We start from the raw sequence: 15,448 nt of genomic DNA, 5'->3' as shown, positions 1-15,448 counted from the left end.
CAACTCTGGCTAAGTCAGCCAGCACAGGGTTTAGTGACCGAGTCCTGTTGTGTGTCCTGCTCTCGCAGAGGCCCGAGAACTAGGCTCAGAGGCTTGTGCAGTGTCAAGCGAGCTCAGCCTCCCGTTTCCTGGCTGGGCTCGACGTGAGGTTCATGCGGCTGTTCCCTGGAGCTGTGGGTACGGACTGTGGCCCCAGCCTCACCCGAAGGGACCCCATGTTCCTGCTGCTTCCCCTGAAGTGTGGGCTCGTGTGCTCTGGGAAGGCAGGAGCCAGAGCCCCTCATTTTTCAGTGGTGGCATGCTTCCACAGGAAGGGAGGCCAGGTGCTGGGACACCAAACACATGGCAGAGTGCCATACTCCTGTCCGGCCCCGTCTTCATTTGTCCACCCGGGTGGGTTCCTTCATCATAGGTGTGCCCAGAGCATCACCCAGAACTACAAAAATGCTGCTTTGTCCACTCAGTATTACAGTGAGCAGCCTCCCCGGGCCCCTGTGTCATGGTGGTTGTCATGAGCTGAATTCTCTTGGAAGGAGTTCCGAACGCGGCTGAGGGAAGAATGGGGGCGGACGCTGGAGGACATTTTCCACGAGCACATGCGGGAGCTCGTCCTGGTGACGTTCGTCTGCGCCAGTCAGTACGGGTGAGTGCAGCCCCGCTCTGTGGGAGCATGAGCTCAGTGCCACCCTCTCTGGCTGCTGTGAGCACGGTGCCCATGCCCACCTCCTCACTTGTCCCCCATATGTCTTCCGTCTTATTTATCGTCACCGTCTGCATCCGGATGCTCCAGCAGCCCTGGTGTGTGCGCCTAATCCTTGGGGTTGTTTTCGCACGTCCGTCCTGGAAGGCCTGCTGTCCCACCTCTCTGTCCCTGGAGCCGGTCCCTCCAGCCCCTGTTTAGCTCCTTTGCCATGTTCCCCGTGCAGTCTTGGATTGTTGTCCCAGAGTGGCAGAGCAGGAGTGGCATTCCCTTCCGGTCACTGAGTGCTCCACTGCAGCGCCCCTGGCAGGGACACGGGAGCCCCTGTTAACCGTTTGAGTGCCAACGTCGCTGTGAGCGACGCTGAAAATTTTCCCAAAAGTGCCGTCGCTCCCAGCAACTCTGTTTTCGACGGCTACGAATGTAAATAACAATGGAAGAATTCATATTTTATGTTTTGTTCTCTTTTGTTGTAGTTCAGGTTATGTATTGATATAACTTTTGCTCATGTTGATCGAGATTTCGAACTTTTATGTTTGTTCCAATTCTGACATTAATTCTGATATAATTTTTACTTACATTTTATTTTATTTTGTCTTTTAAAATAATGTATTTATTTGTTTATTTTATTTTGAGAGAGAGAGGGGGAAGGAGAAAGAGAGGGAGGGAAACATCACTGTGTGGTTGCCTCTCACTCGCGCCCCCAACTGGGGACCTGACGTGCAACCCAGGCATGTGCCCTGACTGGGAATCGAACCAGCGGCTCTTGGTTCGCAGGCCGATGCTCAGTCCACTGAGCCACAGCAGCCAGGGCTAATTTTTACTTACATTTCAAATGGTCCTTTTAATTTCATTTATCTTTGCAATAATCGTTGATACTGTGCAGCGTGCGTGATAAGGAAGCTTTTGCTAATGGACATTTTCACTGCTTCACGGTATAGAATTAGCATTCTGTTTCTAAACTGTTTTTCTCTGTTGATATCTATTGATAGAGGTCTCTAGTGTGAATGCTGCTTGTGTCCCTTTCTCTCGTACGCTATGAAATTTTCTTTCCCCCCCCCAAATTTATGTAATATTTGGCACAGTTCTTGCTTGTTATCCATGTTGCTCTGTGTTTTTTCAAATTATACTCATAGGTTTTATCTTATGCCACATATTATACTTCAAAAGCCATATTGAAGGAAAGAATTTATTTTTTTTTCTAAAATAATTGTCACAAAATAATTTTAATGCAGTAAACTTTTTGCTAAATGGTGTCAAAGGACACGGCTTACAAAAGAAGAGGCTATTTACTACATGTCGTGAAATTTTCAGCCCATGAATAATGCTCTTATAGACATTTTCCATCAACTGCATTTCTGAGCAAAATAACATGGCATTTCTCCTACAAACTTTAACAGTGACGCATGGCGCTCAAAGGGTTAAGCCTCATTGGAATCAGAGAAGGTGTGAGGGTGCTGTGCACCTGTGGGTGGGGTGAGCATGGCTCGGGAACATGGGGTGCCCCTGCTCCCCACGGATGTGGCATCCTAGGTCAGCCACACGGCCTGGGCCCCGCGGTGGGGCGGGGAGGTGCGGGCTCTGCACCGCTGCAGCCCCGTGCGGCTCTGCCACGCTCTCCCGTCACCCTCCCCGCAGCAACCGCCTGACCTGCCGCCGCATCTACCTCCCGCCCAGCCACCCGGAGGACCTCATCAGCCCGGGCCTCTTCAAAGGCACCTACGGCAGCCACGGCCCGGAGAGTGTCGTGCTCAGCTTCCATGGGAAGCATGCCAGGGCCACGAAGATCACGGTAAGTCCTCGGGCCACCAGGCGGGTTCAGCCCTGCGTGGATTTGTCAGGCGGGCCTTGGAGTTGCACGACTTGGGCGGCAGGCACCCTGGCTCCTTGGTAGGGCCCAGACTAGAGCACCGCTTCCCCAGGATGTGTTTGGGAATCCAGGTCCTCAGGCCTGACCCAGACGCACCCAAGCTGGGTCTCAGGAGATTGTAAGCAGTTCGTCTTTCCCACACAGAGAAAACACTGATGCCCTTGCTCCACCCTGCGGATTCTCACGTAATGGGTAGCGGGCTGGGTAAGGCTTCCGCAGGCTCCCCGGGTTACCCCAAGGGCTGTGACATTGGAGATCCCTGCGGTGGCGCCAGGAAATGTCCCCCTCCAAAGTCCCCCTCCGGAAATGTCCTTTATCCTGGCTCCTTTCCTTCCCTGTCTCACTTCCGCCCTCCCTTACCAGCCCGCCTGGATTACTCCCACTAAAACCCTGGTCCTCGGCCCTTGCCTCAGGCTCTGGGATGAGGAACCATCGATAAGATAAGGCACGCTGACTGGGTCTTGAGGGTGAGGGAATGTTCCGAGGGGCAGGGCCATCTGAGCTGAGACTTGAAGATGAGTCTCATTATCCTACCAGTGAAGGGTGAGAACAGAATGTCTGGGCAGAGGCACACCGTGTGGAGGCCGCCAGGTGCGGGGTGTGCAAGCCACGTAGGAGACTCATGCTTGGGAGGGGACGGCGATAGAAGATGGAGCTGGGGCGAGACAGTGGGGGGTTTTTAGAAGATCACAAGTGCGTCACACTTGTGTTTGGGAAAAGGCGTTATGGCCGAATCGATGGCCTGGGATGCAAGGTGCGAGTGGACAAGGGAGACCCCCTCAGAGGCTACGGCAGACAACGTGGCAGGGGAGGTGCTGTGGAGAACGTGGCGCTTGGGCCTCAGTGGCGGCAGTGGTGATTTTGTTCCAGGTATGGGGGAGGGTTTGGTCCCATCGTTCAGAAATCGGTCCAGATGTGCCCCAGGGCATTGACAGCCACCTGTCTTTAATGCAGTGGCAGCTTTGCTGCAGTGACCCCACCCATCAGGGTGCTGTGTAGTTTATGAGACCTGAGCCGCAGCATTCCCTGCCTGTGTGTGTTTTCTTGAAGCTGGCGCGAGGAGCCACAAGAGGGCGCTGTCTGCAAGTCTTTGGTCTGGCACTTCCTCAGAGGCCAGGACTGGAAGCTGCTGCTCCATGGCCCAGCTTGGCCTCGACTTTACCTGCTGTCTGCTGTGGCTGCGGACTGCTGTCTCCAGGTAACGCCCTGACCTCTGAGACCTTCTGGGCAGAATGTGTTCCAAACAGTTGTGAAGGGGTTTTGGGAAAGTTGTTCCCGTGATCCGTGGCACCTCGGTCTCCAGTCTGGTAGCACAAAGCAACATCTACCCCCCTCTTCTCTTTTTTGCTGCTACTCTCTTTATCCCTTCTCTGTTCCTTACTATTTACTGAGCAAGTACCGTGTAATACATCTCCATCCGGGAAAACTTTCTACAGTGGCATATTCTAGATCAGTACCTTTCAGTAGAGGAGCCAAAAGGCACATGTGGCTATTGAGCACATGAAATGTGGTCACTGCACTTGAGGTTCTGAATTTTGATATTTGTACCCTTGATTTTAACTGTGAACGGCCATGTGCGTGCCCTGGCTGAGAGGCTCAGTTGCTTAGAGTGGCGTTCCTGTGTGCCTAAGTTGTGGGTCCGATCCCCCATCAGGGAGCATCCAAGAAGCAGCCGGTGAATACATAAATAGGTGGAACAGCGATCCACGTTGATATCACTCATTCTCTCCCCAAGGTTAATAAAAAGAAAACTTTATTTTAATGAAATAAACAGATACCCAGCCGTGTGCGCTGAGCCGCTAACACACGGGGCAGCGAAACCACAGCCCTGTGGCTGCTGCTCTTGACCCGCCCTCCCTGCTGGCTCACATGACAGCACCATGGGACCCAACCGAGGCCTCATGACCCTGGTCACAGTAGTAGCTCGAGACATGCTCATCAGCTTCTTGCCTTTGAAGGCTTTTTAGTGTGAGCGCGCGGACAATGGCTTCCGTGTCTGCCTCATCTTCAGCTTGAGCTCTCAGTAGGTGCCAGGTACCCTGCAGGCTCACAAGTGCTCCCCAGGTGGGGTGGCCACTCATGCGAGTGCAGGGTGGAGACCCAGGCCCCAGGAGTGTGGCAACCTGTCCGCCTCCCTTCCCACAGAGCCAGGCCAGCTCCCAGGGAGCACAGTGAGCTCGAGGCCACTCCCTGCAGGCCTTGCCTCTCCTCTGGGAAACAACGTGTCTGGTTTCCTGAGAAGAGGAGCCTGTCTGGTGGCTGTTCAGGGACCGGAGACAAGACATCATTGGAGGAAAACCATCCTTTGGAAAGAGCATGCTGGAGAACGTGAGCCGAGCTGCTGCCGCAGGTGAAAGCAGCCTCAGTGAATGAACCCCGAATGTGACTGAGAAGCACCCGGAGGAATGCCTGCTGCACCGAGCCGGAGACTCTGCTGTGAGAGAATGTCAAAGAGACCGTCCAATGCACCGAGGACTGCGTGAGCCACCTCACCGAGAAGTGGTAGTGGCGTGGCGCCCCTTAGGGGATGTTGGGAGAAGGCCGGTGAAATGAGATAGGCTCCCAAGAGGCCGCCCACTTCTCAGATGGGAAGAATCCCAGCTCTGCCCAGCAGAGGGTCGGTGCATTCTGAACCAAGGCCAGGGATGGGCAGTGCTGGCCCAGAGGGGCTGGTTCCCGTGGTTTCTCCCCAGCCTGGGGTCTGAGACACCAACCTGGTGCCGAGGACAGTGTGCTCGAAGGATGTCCCAGTCAGGCCAGCGCAGGCCAGGGGCAGGCGGCCTTCCTGCTCTCCAGGCTGTCGCTTTTCTGCCACAGCAGCGGAAAGTTTGAAGACAAGAGAAAGAGAGTGGAGCCGGGAGCGGGGAGTGGCCCTGCCACACCCAGGAGTGCGTTTCATGCCCTGTTTCATAAAGAACTCTATTCCGCAAGGCTATCGTTTAGAATGGTGGGGCAGGGGAAGTTCTTTTGCGACAAGGTAAAGCTAAAGGAGTTCCGGCACATGCCTGGCTGTGTGCCTGGTGGGTGTGCTTCAGACGTGTGGCAGGGTGACGGAGAGGGATGGGGTCGACGATCATGGGCGGTGCAGTTAAATGTGTCGGGTTTCCTCCAGGGTCCACAGATGATTCCGTCTGCACCCGTGGGGACACAGCCCTCCCTCCGTTCACACCTACCTTAGCCTTCGGGGTCTGAGAAAGGAGGGCACGGTCTCGCCGCCACACCCAGAGCTGGGGATCGAAGGCCTGGATCTGGAAAGACAAAGAGTCCCTGAAAAGGTGAGGGCTCTCCAGGTGGACCCACGACCCTCCCCATGTCTGGCCCCCCCGTCTCTCTCACCCCCCATTCCCAGCTGTGAGGCCCAGGACCCCTTCCCTCTTCAGCCCGGCACCGCCCTCCACCAGAGCCCCGCCGCCCACGTACCTCTTCACACTCCTCCTTGGTGACCCATGCCCTGTAGCCCATGGAGCGGAAGAATTCAAACCGCTGCTTCTGGAACATGGGACGCCAGGCGCGGTTGTTGTTCCCGTAGAGGAAGAAAAAGATGGCCTCTTTAGGGGCGCAGCGGCCCTCTTCCATGTCAATGGCGAGGTAGCTGAGGAAGGCCATCAGGGTGTCAGCTGAGAGCAGACAGAGAGGGGCCCTGCCTGCAGTCAGCTTCCCAGAGAGGACGCAGGCAGGACGGCCTTCACACAGGACCCGCAGGAGCCCCATGCAGGGTCGCAGAGCGCCTCCCAGGCACAAGAAGCCCCTGCTGAGCAGGCAGCTGAGGGGCCCCTCTCCTACCTTGACGATGCAGATACAGTGAACTGAGTGGGGAAGCCCACCCCCTTCGTTGACCCTGCCGTGCGCGCGCACACCCGTCTCCCTGTCGTGTTAGCCTCTGGACAGCTCCTGCGGGCAGGAGCCAACTGGCCCATCTCAGTCCTCACGGTTTCCTACCAAGTGACTGAGGCAGGACTGGGTTCCTTGGCGCATTCCCTCAGGGGCCCTTCTGAATGCTCCCATCCTCACACTCCCTGGCCCTGGAGGTGCACTTTGTAAGGTTTCATAGGACGAATGACCGAACGCTTTGTGTCCTCGTCAAGTGCAAAACTGAGGACCTCAGAGACTCAATGTCATACAGATTGTGCGACATGAAGAGGAGGGTGCCGAGTGTTTTAAGAACCCGTTGATATATATGTGCTTTTTGTTTGTTTGTTTATTTAAATTAGCAATGCTTTTCCTTTGCTACCGGGGTGCAGAAGTGAGGAGGTCCGACGATTTTGGCGTTTGAGTTAGTTTCAGAGGAGATTGTGTCTTTCAGTTACATGCGTGTAAAAATACCGCAACCGAAAGCACAATATACAGTCAGGGAAGGGTGTTGGGAAGAGCAGCGAAACGAAGAAGGGAGTGTCCGGGTGGTCACCGGGTTTGATGGAGGGTGCAGAGAGAGCTGATTTCACAGCGAGAACTCTGGCCTCGGTTGAGAACAACATGAGCCAGTGGACTTGTTGGGTGGGGGGGTGGGGAAGTGGTTAGAGCTGTGTTTCGAAGTCCATTCCGGGAGATTGGTAAGGAAGAGCCCTGGGTCTTACTGTTTGTTCTCCTCCCCCGAGGAGATGTGTATTGATTCAGAGAGAGGGAGAGACATTGACGTGAGCGAGAAACCCGGATCGGTCGCCTCCTTCAGGAGCCCTGACCGCGACCGAACCCGCAACACTTCGGTGGACCGCACGGCACTCGAAACAGCCGAACAGGCCGGCCCGGGACCCGGGGCGAGTATTCACAATCGATCTGTGGTATGTGACGGGGGCCTGCCTTGAGGAGAAAGACCGTGACATTTGGTGTCGTCGAGAGGTGTGGTGGGATGTGGGGGAGAAGACTTAGGAACGGTTCGTCTCAAGCCTGTTTACTCAGGGGAAGGGTGGTGTGAAATGTTTGTGAGGACCTGATGTTTTCTTGTGGTTTCTTCAGTCTTGTAACGGACCTTGGTGTTGTTGGGTCTTCCTAAGAACAGTGTAAGACACGCTGTAGTCCAGTCCTATGAAGTTCATCCCCAGTGTACACGGTAGAAATGGGGTGGAAAGCAGGTGAGAGGTCGGAGACCCGCTCGTGTCCCCGCGCTCCCCAGAGGATGAAAGTGACTGATGGGGTTCAGCACGGTACTCACAGGGCCAGGAAGAAGTGGATGCGCCGGTACTGCCAGGAGAACAGGACGGCGCGGCTCAAATAGGCCAGGACCATTGAGAGCAGGTACTGGTGGGAAGAGGAGGAAGACACACACGAGGACTCACATTGTGAAAGAGGAAGAAGAGCGGGATAAGGGAAAGGCTGATGCTCCCGGCATGGCAGGCGCCTAGGGTCTCAGAGATGCTCTGTGTTTGGGCCGGCCGGCATCGGGAGGGTCTCTGAGAAGCTGGAGCGAAGGGGAGTCCCCAAGAGCTGAGAGAAGAGGGACAAGCCTTGGGCTCAGGTCCCAGAAGAGCCGGGGCAGAGGCAGGGTTGCCGTCCGCACTGCGAGACACGCCTAGGTCCCCGAAGGCAGGTTGGGGGGGGAACTGCGGGCTCAGGAAACTGCCGCCTGATCCGAGGGTCGATGGTAGAGCAGGAACCCCTCTCACCTTATCTGAGATTCTCAGCTGCGCGTCCCACTCAAGGAAACGTTTGATGACAGGGTCCTCTGTGAAGAGAGGGCAAGTGTGAGCCTGATGACAGCAACGGAGTTTCCGTGGGAGCGTACCGGGCTCAAGAGGGGAAGCGTGCCGCTCTGGGGGAAGGTTGAGGAGCGGGGCGAAGGGTGAGGCTGCCAGGAAGAGGGATAGAGGAGATCGTTCCCTGGGAAAGGAAGCAGGGGTGTCACCACCCTCACCCACCCAGTCCCGGGGGACCGAGCGACACGTAGGGTGGCAGCAGCTTATCTGCGTGACTGAGATCTTAGCGACTCAGTGCTGCTCCCCCATCACGCATGAATGCACCCCTGCTCATTCATGCCAGAGCCATTCCGTCCTTTGTCTGTTGACAGTCACATCAAGGCGTGAAGTTGGCCTCCTTCTCTCCCCTTACACACGTGAAGGTATTTAGATTCAAACGGCCAGTGAGAGCCAAGAAGTCTCCGAGGGTGCAATACTCACAGGCCACGTGATTCCCAGTGCAAACCCTCCTCAAGTCTAGCCTAATCTAAGGGTCCCCACTGAGACTCGATAGGGAGCCCACCTAGGAAGGAGAGCCCACCAACCAGCAGGGAGTTCTTTTCTGTTGGAAAAGTATAGTTGTTCAAAGTTGTGACTTAAGAGTAGGCTAGGAGGGGGCTCTCCAGGGTATCTGCTTACTGAGAAGCCTGGCAAAGGCCTCCTGGTGTTCTCTCTGGACCGTTGTACCGCGCTTCCTTTTCAGGGTCATTTTGAGACCGTCCCGGTCCTCCACGAGCCAGGTGTTGTTAGGCGCGGGGACGGTCTCCTCCTGTGCCTCCCGCCTCGCTGCTCGCCCCCTCTTCCTCTTTGCCGTGGTGGTCTGAGCAGGGCGGTTGGAATCCACAGAGGGGCCTGAGTAAAGAACCCAGGGCGCAATATAAGGCTTTTGCCTTTGGAATTGAGCTACTGGTCACCGAAACCTGGCCCCCTCTCCACCCCACTGACGCCCCCACCCCCTACAAACCGACCCCTCCCTTCTCTCCAGTTTCATAGACTACTGGCCTTCTCCCCGGCCGTCTTTTCATCTTCCTGCTTTGGCGGTGTCCCTGTCTCCGCCCAGCCCACCCCCAAGTTGACCTTGCTGTTTTCTCTGTCTGTGTCCTCAAAAATCTTCCTTGTTTGAGGTAGGTTCTCCCATTGGGCGGGAACGAAAGAACTGTCATGGTTTCTTCCCTTCCTGTCTCTCATTTTGAATCTCAACTCCTAAGCTCCTTGCTTGCCTCCCAGGCCGTCCTTTCATGCGGATATTCCGGTCCACAGCTCCCGAAGTCTCCTCCACGTTGTGACGCTCTGAACCCCTCCTCTCTTTCCCACCCACCCTACTCAGGTACCCCTTCCTCCGTAATGGCAACCCTGTCGTACCCCTCATCCCCCTGTTTCCTCTCCTGATGGTCCTGCCTTCACCCGAGTCACTCTTAGCACCAGGGGGCACCGTGAGGGCCAGGGGTGAGGCTGCCCAGAACACAGGGCTGCAGGGGATCCTTCCCTGGGAAAGGAAGCAAGGGTGGCACCACCCTCACCCACCCAGCCCCGGGGGACCGAGCCACACGTAGGGTGGCAGCAGCATATCTGCGTGACTCAGATCTTAGCGAATCAGTGCTGCTCCCCCATCGCGCATGATGGCACCCCTGCTGACGCCACTCCGTTGTTTCTCTGTCGACAGTCACATCAGGGCGTGAAGATGGCCTCCTTCTCTCCCCTTACACACGTGAAGGACTTTAGATTCAAAAGGCCAGTGAGAGCTAAGAAGTCTCCAAGGGTACAATACTCACAGGCCACGTCATTCCCAGTGCAAACCCTTCTCAAGTCTAACCTAATCCTGTGTCACTTCTAAGTGTCCCCGGTGAGAATCGATAGGGAGCCCTCCTGGGAAAGGGAGCGCACCAACTAGCAGGGAGTTCTTTTGTGTTGGAAAAGTATAGTTATTCAAAGTGGTTTCTTAAGAGTAGGCTAGGAGGGTGCCCTCCAAGGTATCTGCTTACTGTGCAGCCTGGCAACGGCCTCGTGGTGTTCTCTCTGCACCGTTGCCACGCGCGTTCTTTTGAATGTCATTTTGAGACCGTCCCCGTCCTCTACGAGCCAGGTGTTGTTAGGCGCGGGGACGGTCTCCTCTTGTGCCCCCCGCCTCTCTGCTCGCCCCCTCTTCCGTTTTGCTGCGGTTGTCCGAGCAGCGGTGGTGGATTCCACACAGACGCCTGAGTTAAGAACCCAGGCCAGGGTACGATATAAGGCTTTTTTTGCCTTTGAAATTCAGCTATTGGTCACCAAAACCCGACCTCGTTTCCACCCCACCTCTCCCCCTGTCCCTAGAAACCAACCCCTCCATTCTTTCTTGTCTCATAGGCTACCGGCCTTCTCCCCTGCTATCTTTTCATCTTCCTCCTTTGGTGAATCCAATACTCCGCCCCTCCACCGCCCCCCATGTTCACCTTGCTGTTATTCTTCTTCTGTGTCCTCAAAGGTCTTCCTCGTTTGAGAGGATTTCTCCCATTGAAGGGGGACAAAAGGACCGTCCTTGTTTCTTCCCTTCCCTTCTCTCATCTTTGAAACTCATCTCCTATCCCTCCTTGCTTGCCTCCCAGGCTGTCCTTTCATGGGGATCTCCTGGTCCCCAGCTCCTGTCATCTCCTGTAATCCGGTGGTGCTCTGAATCTCTCCTTTCTTTCACACACAGCCTGCTCAGGGCCCCCTTCCTCCTTAATGTCAACCGTGCCAAATCCCGCCGCCCCCCGTTTCCTCACCTGATTGTCCTGCGTTCCCCCGAGTAACTCTGAGCTCCATCGGGCTCCCTGAGGTGCTCGGCTCTGGGCCAAGGTGGTCACAGTTGGCACTTGAGTCAGTGTCAGCCATGGCTCCTTGTTCTCCTTCCGTAAATGTGGGCGATCACAGAAGTAGTTGCCCACCTGGGCTGCCTAGCGCCACGGAATGGATCCTCCCAATCAGGAGGTTCGGAAGCCTCTGATGTCATCGGTTATTCCCACCTGGCCACCAGTTTGAAAGACTCCAACACACATATGTACCTGCCATACATAGAATCCATGTAAGTGCCACGCATGCACTTACTTCTCCTGACGGTCAGGGTAAACAGTGTCTCCTGCTGCTGACCCTACAAGCTCAGACCAGCCTCCAGAGCTGTCCTCCAGTGTCAGCATCGCTCTTTACCTCGTCCCCAGCCAGTGCGCTGTTGTCTCCATTCTGAGCCTGAACTGGGTTGGCAGGTCTTCTCTCCCATTTCCATTTTAGAGTGTTGCCTGGCGGGAGAGGGAGGTAAAGCAGAAATACTAAGACCGTTCAAGAGCAGGGTAAAAGTGTAAAAAAGTTCCTGGGTCCGTGGCCCTGCCAAGTGACAATTTAGTTTCAAACGGTGAATTTGGTGCGCTGACCTGCGTGGCTCGTTGCATTGAGCATTGATCCTGCAAGCGACAGTTTCACCCGTGTGATTCCCGGTCAGGGCACCTGCCTGGGTCGCAGGCTGGTCCCCGTCTGGGGCCCTGTGCAAGCGGTCTTTGCCTCTCTCACACATCGGTTTCTCTCCCTGTCTTCCTCTCTTTCTCTCTTCCCAGCTCTTCCCTTGTACAATATTGAATGAGTTGATCTTATTAAAATAATCAGTTGAGCGCGGTACAGGCACTTTGGAAAACGACAAGCACAGCACCAGCAAGCACAGGTTTTGGCGACGCTCGATGTCTCAGGAAACGATGTTCAGGATTTGGAAGCAGGGGAAACGCATCCTCAACCCTCAGGGAGCTTTCATTCCAAGAGACGTTGTGAGAACCTAAAATCCTAGAAAGCCGCACATGCGCTCACATGCTTCAGACGGTGTCTACGATTTGAGGGAGTCCATGAAGCACCCAAAGCCTGCCCCTCAAGTCCAGGGAAGGAACTCTCGTCTACATATCCACGTTTTCAGCCTGTGTTTCACTCTTGAGTCAGACATTTCACTACCGCTCAGGTACCCTATGAATGAAATGTCACCCACACAGGAAGACTTAAGTGGAAAGGTCTCCAGTTGAAGACAGAACAGAATGTTCCCTGTGCAGGTGGGGAGGGCAGATGCAGAAAAGGTACCGACCAACCCGTTACGCCGCAGGGTCAGCGGATGCTGTTTCTGAACCACCTGCCAGCCTCACAGCTCTCCTGTTTTCCTGGGCACGGAACCCTTTACCTCCTTTTGTTTATCCTCCCTCCCTCCCTCCCTTGCTTTCTTATTGTGGTGAAATAACATACTCAGTTTACCGTTTTAACCACAACAGAGGTTAAATTCGCGGGTATCGAACGCATGCACCTTGTGCTACAGTCACCGCCGTCCGTCCGCAGAACTTTGTCGTCTTCCCAAACTGAGACTCTGCACCCAACAAAGATGAACTTTTATCCGTCTCCCCCGGTCCTGGTAGCCAGCCACCCTTGCGCCTCCTGTCCGTAGGAGCTTGACTACTGTAGGGAACCCGTATCGGTGGAATCCTATAGTGTCTGTACATTTATTTCAGGCTTATTTTGTCAGCGTAGGGATTCAAGGTTCATGCATGTTGTTGCATGCGCCAGAATTTCCTTCTTTTTATAGGATGGATGATATCGATCATAGAAACCGTATCTTGTTGATGCATCCATGGGCTGATGGACACTCGGGTTGTTTCCACCCTTGGGCCGTGAGTCGTGCTTCTGATCCATCATTTGAACACTTGGATGAGACAGTCAGGATGTACCCGAAGTTGTATTTTTTATTTGTTCACGTCCATGTTTCTAATCTGCTTGTACCAACCCTGAGTGAAGTCCCATCAGTTCTTCCAGAAAACAGTATGGCAGCTCCTCAACATTCTATGACGTAGCAATTCCAGGTCTGGGAATTTCTTGGAAGGAAATGAAAGGAGAACTTGGAAGAGCTATGTGCACCTCCCGGTTTGTTGCAGCATTATTCAGCAGAGCCGAGGTGTGGAAAGAACCTGGGTCCGTCAGTGGATGAGCGGGTACAGAAGACGTGAGATGTCCTTTTAAAGTGGCACGTTTCTCAAGTAGGAGAAGGAACGGAATGCAGCCATCTGGGACAGTGGGGATATAGGCCTCGAGGGGATTACGTGAAGTGAAAGAAACCAGACAGAGTAAGCAAATTCTCTGCCTTCTAGGAGTTCATTTCTGGTTTTTTGTGACTTGTTCACTGTAATGCTTAGCGAGGCAGAGAAAAAACAGATTCTGCATGGTATCATTAATATGTGTAATGTAAAAGAGAAGGAAAAAACCCAGCTCATAGTAAGAGACAGTGACATAGAGGATGGCTGTGGGTGAGGACATAGAGAATGGCTGGTAAGACCTTGAAACTTCCAATTATCAGATGAATGCGGTCTGAGGATCTCCCGTCCCACACAGCGGCTACGGGCGATCACACCCTTGTTGAGTGTCGCTGAAACTGGCCCAGGGAGGAGAACTGAAGGGTTCCCACCAAAAGTAACGGCAACAACAGCAACCACACAAGGTACATACGTGAGGTGCTGGATACGTTTCCGGAGGAGGAGAATCCTTTCGCAATGTACGCAGACACCAAATCACCATGATGTACACTTTAACTACCGTTTCATGCCCTTGCTATTCTTCGATGAAGCTGCAAGGTAAACAGTCTGTGCATCGGCAGTGCAGGGATTGCATGTCTCTTGGATGCGGTCGTGAACTTTCCAGGGTGGACGCGGTCTCATCGATCAGCCGCGCATTCAGAGGATCCTCTGCGGCTTTCAAAGCCAAGTTGTCCCAAGAGTCCCCGCCGATGGGGAGGGCATGGCCACATGTCGACCTGTGTCCCATCGCTGTACATAGTGAACCCTTAGAAAGCAACTTTGAGTTGGACAAGACCGATTGACAAGCCTTGAAATCAGGTGCCAGTTATCTTACTAGAATTGATGCACCGAAGAGAAAAAGCGAACAGAAGGGAACACAGGCAACGAATGAGATAATGAAAGGTGGGAAAGGTTTCGTCAAGGACAGTGTAAAAACAGATGAAAGGGTGAATGGAAGTGAAAGATTTGAAGCATAAAAGTAAAAAGTGTCTTCGTGGCAGAAAATAAAAATTAAACAGTTAAGATAAGAAGGTGGATGACAGGCTCGCGCGAGGGAGCTCACTCACCCGCTCGATCAGGGCTGCGGCCGAAGGAGGGTGAGGTGAACTAGAGGTGCTTTGGGGAAGTTTTGGCCGCTGTTTTTGGAGAAAGAGCTGGGGAGCAGTGGACCGGATCCCAGTGCGGACTCATCCCCGGTGCTACGGGGGGAATCTCTTAAGCAGACTACTCCGCTCCAAGTGGCATCAGCCGGAGGGTGTGCAGTAGCCCATCCCAGAGAAATGCCTCGGCCCCGCCCCCCATGGGATCAAGCCTGACTGCCCATTAAACAGCGACTAGAGCAACAAACAGCCATAAGAGACAGTCACCGGCAGTGGGACGCTAGTGGGCTCAAATAGCCTGCCTAGATCCGGCCTGGCACATCAGGGGTGGGTCCAGAAAGAGAGTGAAGTGGAAGAAAAACAACAGCAGCTGCTGCAGAGACCAATGCCACTGAGATCTTCTACAGGACGTTTCTGTCCCCTGCTCTCTCTGTCCTCATTAATACCGGCCTATTTGCAGTTGGTACAGTGATTGTGGGTGGGGGATATCTTTGTGAGTGTGAGACTGTTGCCTGCACATGTGGCTTTGCTGTAGCAGCAGCTCAACAACTGTCTACAAGCAGGGTGGGTGGAGTGACTCTCAGTCAGCTGATTGGAGGGAAAGACCCACCAAAGAGCAGCACCACAACAAGCAAAATGAAAACAATACCAGAGTCCAAACAAAAAGGCATAAAGGGCATCCCAAGAGCATCAAGTTCAGGAGATTAAGGAGCCTGGACCATTGAATCCCACAAGATTCCTACCACAGAAGGTCACAGAACAAAGGTGGGAAATAAAAGCAGATCAACCTAAGAAGCAGAAACTAACAAGAAGAGCCACCTGAAGTGCAGAGACAAAACAACACCCTGTCGAAAGGAAAGGAGGAATTCCCAGAAGGAGAGAGAGAGAGAGAGATGAAATAGAGATGAGCAAACTCTCAGACATGGAACTCAAAACGATGGTAATGCGGAGGCTCAATGAAGTCAACAAACTCAGAGAAAACTACAATCACCGAACTCCAGGGGAACTACAAAGAAGTCCAGGGAAAGTACAAAGGACTCCAGGGAAACCAAAGCAACTCACTGAGA

General features: G+C 54.0%; 1 protein-coding gene and 1 pseudogene across 1 annotated transcript; one reads left to right on the top strand and one right to left on the bottom strand.

Moving 5' to 3' along the window:
- Nucleotides 1-15,448, top strand: part of LOC149994339 (F-box only protein 31-like) — a 43,382-nt pseudogene that overhangs the window by 14,515 nt on the left and 13,419 nt on the right.
- Nucleotides 5,060-11,089, bottom strand: LOC149994340 (speedy protein E4-like). The gene is made up of 7 exons (XM_090260867.1): nt 10,981-11,089; nt 8,879-9,091; nt 8,171-8,229; nt 7,720-7,805; nt 5,991-6,162; nt 5,744-5,818; nt 5,060-5,089 (listed from the first exon to the last, which is right to left on the bottom strand). The coding sequence occupies exons 1-7, from the start codon at nt 11,087-11,089 to the stop codon at nt 5,060-5,062; spliced, it is 744 nt and encodes a 247-aa protein (XP_090116993.1).

The sequence above is a fragment of the Furipterus horrens genome, unplaced genomic scaffold (genome assembly GCF_987537825.1).
Source record: "Furipterus horrens unplaced genomic scaffold, mFurHor1.1.pri manual_scaffold_13, whole genome shotgun sequence".
Lineage (NCBI taxonomy): Eukaryota > Metazoa > Chordata > Mammalia > Chiroptera > Furipteridae > Furipterus > Furipterus horrens.
Note: the sequence above shows the minus strand (reverse complement) of the source record. Positions and strands in the feature narration are given on the sequence as shown.

Bases quoted from the DNA above. Each gene is read 5' to 3' on its own strand.
- LOC149994340 (XM_090260867.1), bottom strand. From the start codon at position 11,089: ATGGCTGACACTGACTCAAGTGCCAACTGTGACCACCTTGGCCCAGAG. The intron at 8,230-8,878 runs GTAAGCAGATAC...CTCTCTTCACAG, and splicing joins GGCCTTTGCCAGGCTTCTCA to AGGACCCTGTCATCAAACGT. The intron at 5,819-5,990 runs GTACGTGGGCGG...TTGTCTTTCCAG, and splicing joins CCAAGGAGGAGTGTGAAGAG to ATCCAGGCCTTCGATCCCCA.